The following is a 2,087-nucleotide window of genomic DNA, read 5'->3' as shown; positions in this document are numbered from 1 at the left end:
CGTTCCGCCGCCCGGTGTTCCGGCCGCGTTCCGCCGCCCGGTGTTCCGGCCGCGTTCCGCCGCCCGGAACTTGAGCTGGCCACTCTGGCCACTTGAGCTGGAAAGCCCCCCCACCCACACACATTCAGGCACACAGACACACACTCACACTATTCCATCCCCAGCGTCCTAAACACCCAGCTCTGCACCATAGAAACTTCATTTGTTTTTGCGCACTGAAAGCAGAAGCTCCCACGCAGTTCTGAAGGGTGAAGCTGACAGGTACAGTGACGACTACAGCTTTTTAAAGACCATGTGTCAACTCACGTAGACTGAAGACCAAGGAAGTGCAATGGATTTCATTCTCAGGGCAAACTCAGAAGACTGGACCCAAAAGACAATGAAGCAGCTCTCCTGAGTCCAGGCTCAGGGTTTTTTCTCAAACAACAAAATTTCATTTATTTTGGAAATTGTGAAGAATTTTGCAAAGAAAGTAGGGACTTCTTATCTTTCTGTAAACGGAGACTGTGCATTCGTTTCCTGGCCACCCAGACTCAAATAATCACAGAAACAATATTAATTACAACACTGCTTGGCCAATGACTCAGGCATATTTCTAACATCTTGAATTAACTGGTTTCTATTAATCTGTGTATCACCACAAGCCTATGGCCTACCAGTAAGTTTCCAGCGTCTGTCTCCTTCAGCAGCTATCCTGCCATAAGCCAAAGCAGCGTCTCTCTTAAGCATTGATAATAAAACATATTCATAGCATACAGAGGGGAATCTCACATCATCTTTCTTTCCTTCTTTTTTTTTTTGAGGGGGGGTTTGAGACAGGGTTTTTCTGTGTAACAGCCCTAACTATCCTGGAACTCACTCTATATACTAGGCTGACCTCAAACTCACAGAGATCTGCCTGTCTCTGCCTCCCGAGTGCTGGAATTAAAGGTATGCATCACCACCACCTGACTTATTTTTCTTATGTAAAATGTGGTAGTTTTTGATTCTGTGTTATGTGAGGAATTTAGGGATACTTTAAAAGTTTAACATTATTCCTCTAGGCTAGGGGTGCGGCTCGGTGGCAGAGCCCTTTCCTTGTAAGCATGTTTCATCCCCAGCATATCAAAAATAAATAAATATAATTATTACCGTAAAAGCCATGTTTGTCTTACACAGATGCTATGACTTATTACTGTGACCTTTTACCCCGTGCCTGAGAAGCTCCTCTCTAGCAACAGCAGTGACTTACCAACGACTGTCAGCCGAATGGTTGTCATGCCAACACCAGGGGCTTTCTTGACTCTGCACTGATAGGTGCCACTGTCCGAAGGCCGAACGGTTCTTATTTTTATGGATGCATCACCAGACGCGACATCATTAGTTATAAAACGGACTCTTCCTTTCAGGTCGTAGTAGTAGTCAGAATAAATTTTATCAACAGTATACAAAATAATCTAAAAGAAAGTCCAAAGAGAAGGGAGAATTAGCCAACCCAGAAAACAAAATACACAAAATTTATTTCATTAAAGCCCTTTTCATACCATGCTGCCATAGAATCAAAAATTAAAAGATAGGAAGGGAGGAAGGGAGGGAAGGAAAGAAAGGAGAAAGGGAGGGAGGAAAGGGGAGGGAAAGGGGAAAGAAGGGAGGGAGGGATGATGGAGGTGGGTCATCTTTTTATCTGTTGTTTCATTGGTTAATTAATAAAGAAAACTGCTTGGCCCTGATAGGACACAAAATTATGTAGGTGGAGTAGACAGAACAGAATGCTGGGAGAAAGAAGCTGAGTCAGGGAGTCACCATGATTCTCCCACTCCTGACAGACGCAAGTTAAGATCTTCCCTGGTAAGCCAGCTCGTGGTGCTACACAGAATATTAGAAATGGGTTAGATCAATATGTAAGAGCTAGCCAATAAGAGGTTAAAACTAATGGGCCAAGCAGTGTTTAAAAGAATACAGTTTCCGTGTAATTATTTCGGATAAAGCTAGCTGTGCGGGCGGCCGAGTGCCAGGAACGTAGCCCGCCCACTCCTATTACAACAGAGGGAGGGAGGAAAAGAGGGACGGAGGGAGGAAGAGAGGGAGGGACAGAGGAAGGGAGGGAG

The 2,087-nt window shown here is 44.8% G+C and overlaps 1 protein-coding gene across 1 annotated transcript in view; it reads right to left on the bottom strand.

The window, feature by feature from the left end:
- LOC101998093 (coxsackievirus and adenovirus receptor homolog) overlaps window positions 1-2,087 on the bottom strand; it is a 39,046-nt gene that overhangs the window by 21,110 nt on the left and 15,849 nt on the right. Inside the window, exon 3 of the mRNA XM_026789594.1 lies at window positions 1,232-1,436. Coding sequence (XP_026645395.1) covers window positions 1,232-1,436 — 205 coding nt within the window. The remainder of the gene's footprint in view (window positions 1-1,231; window positions 1,437-2,087) is intronic.

Source organism: Microtus ochrogaster, unplaced genomic scaffold (assembly GCF_000317375.1).
Source record: "Microtus ochrogaster isolate Prairie Vole_2 unplaced genomic scaffold, MicOch1.0 UNK24, whole genome shotgun sequence".
Taxonomy (NCBI): Eukaryota; Metazoa; Chordata; class Mammalia; order Rodentia; family Cricetidae; genus Microtus; species Microtus ochrogaster.
This window is presented reverse-complemented; position numbering and strand designations above follow the sequence as displayed.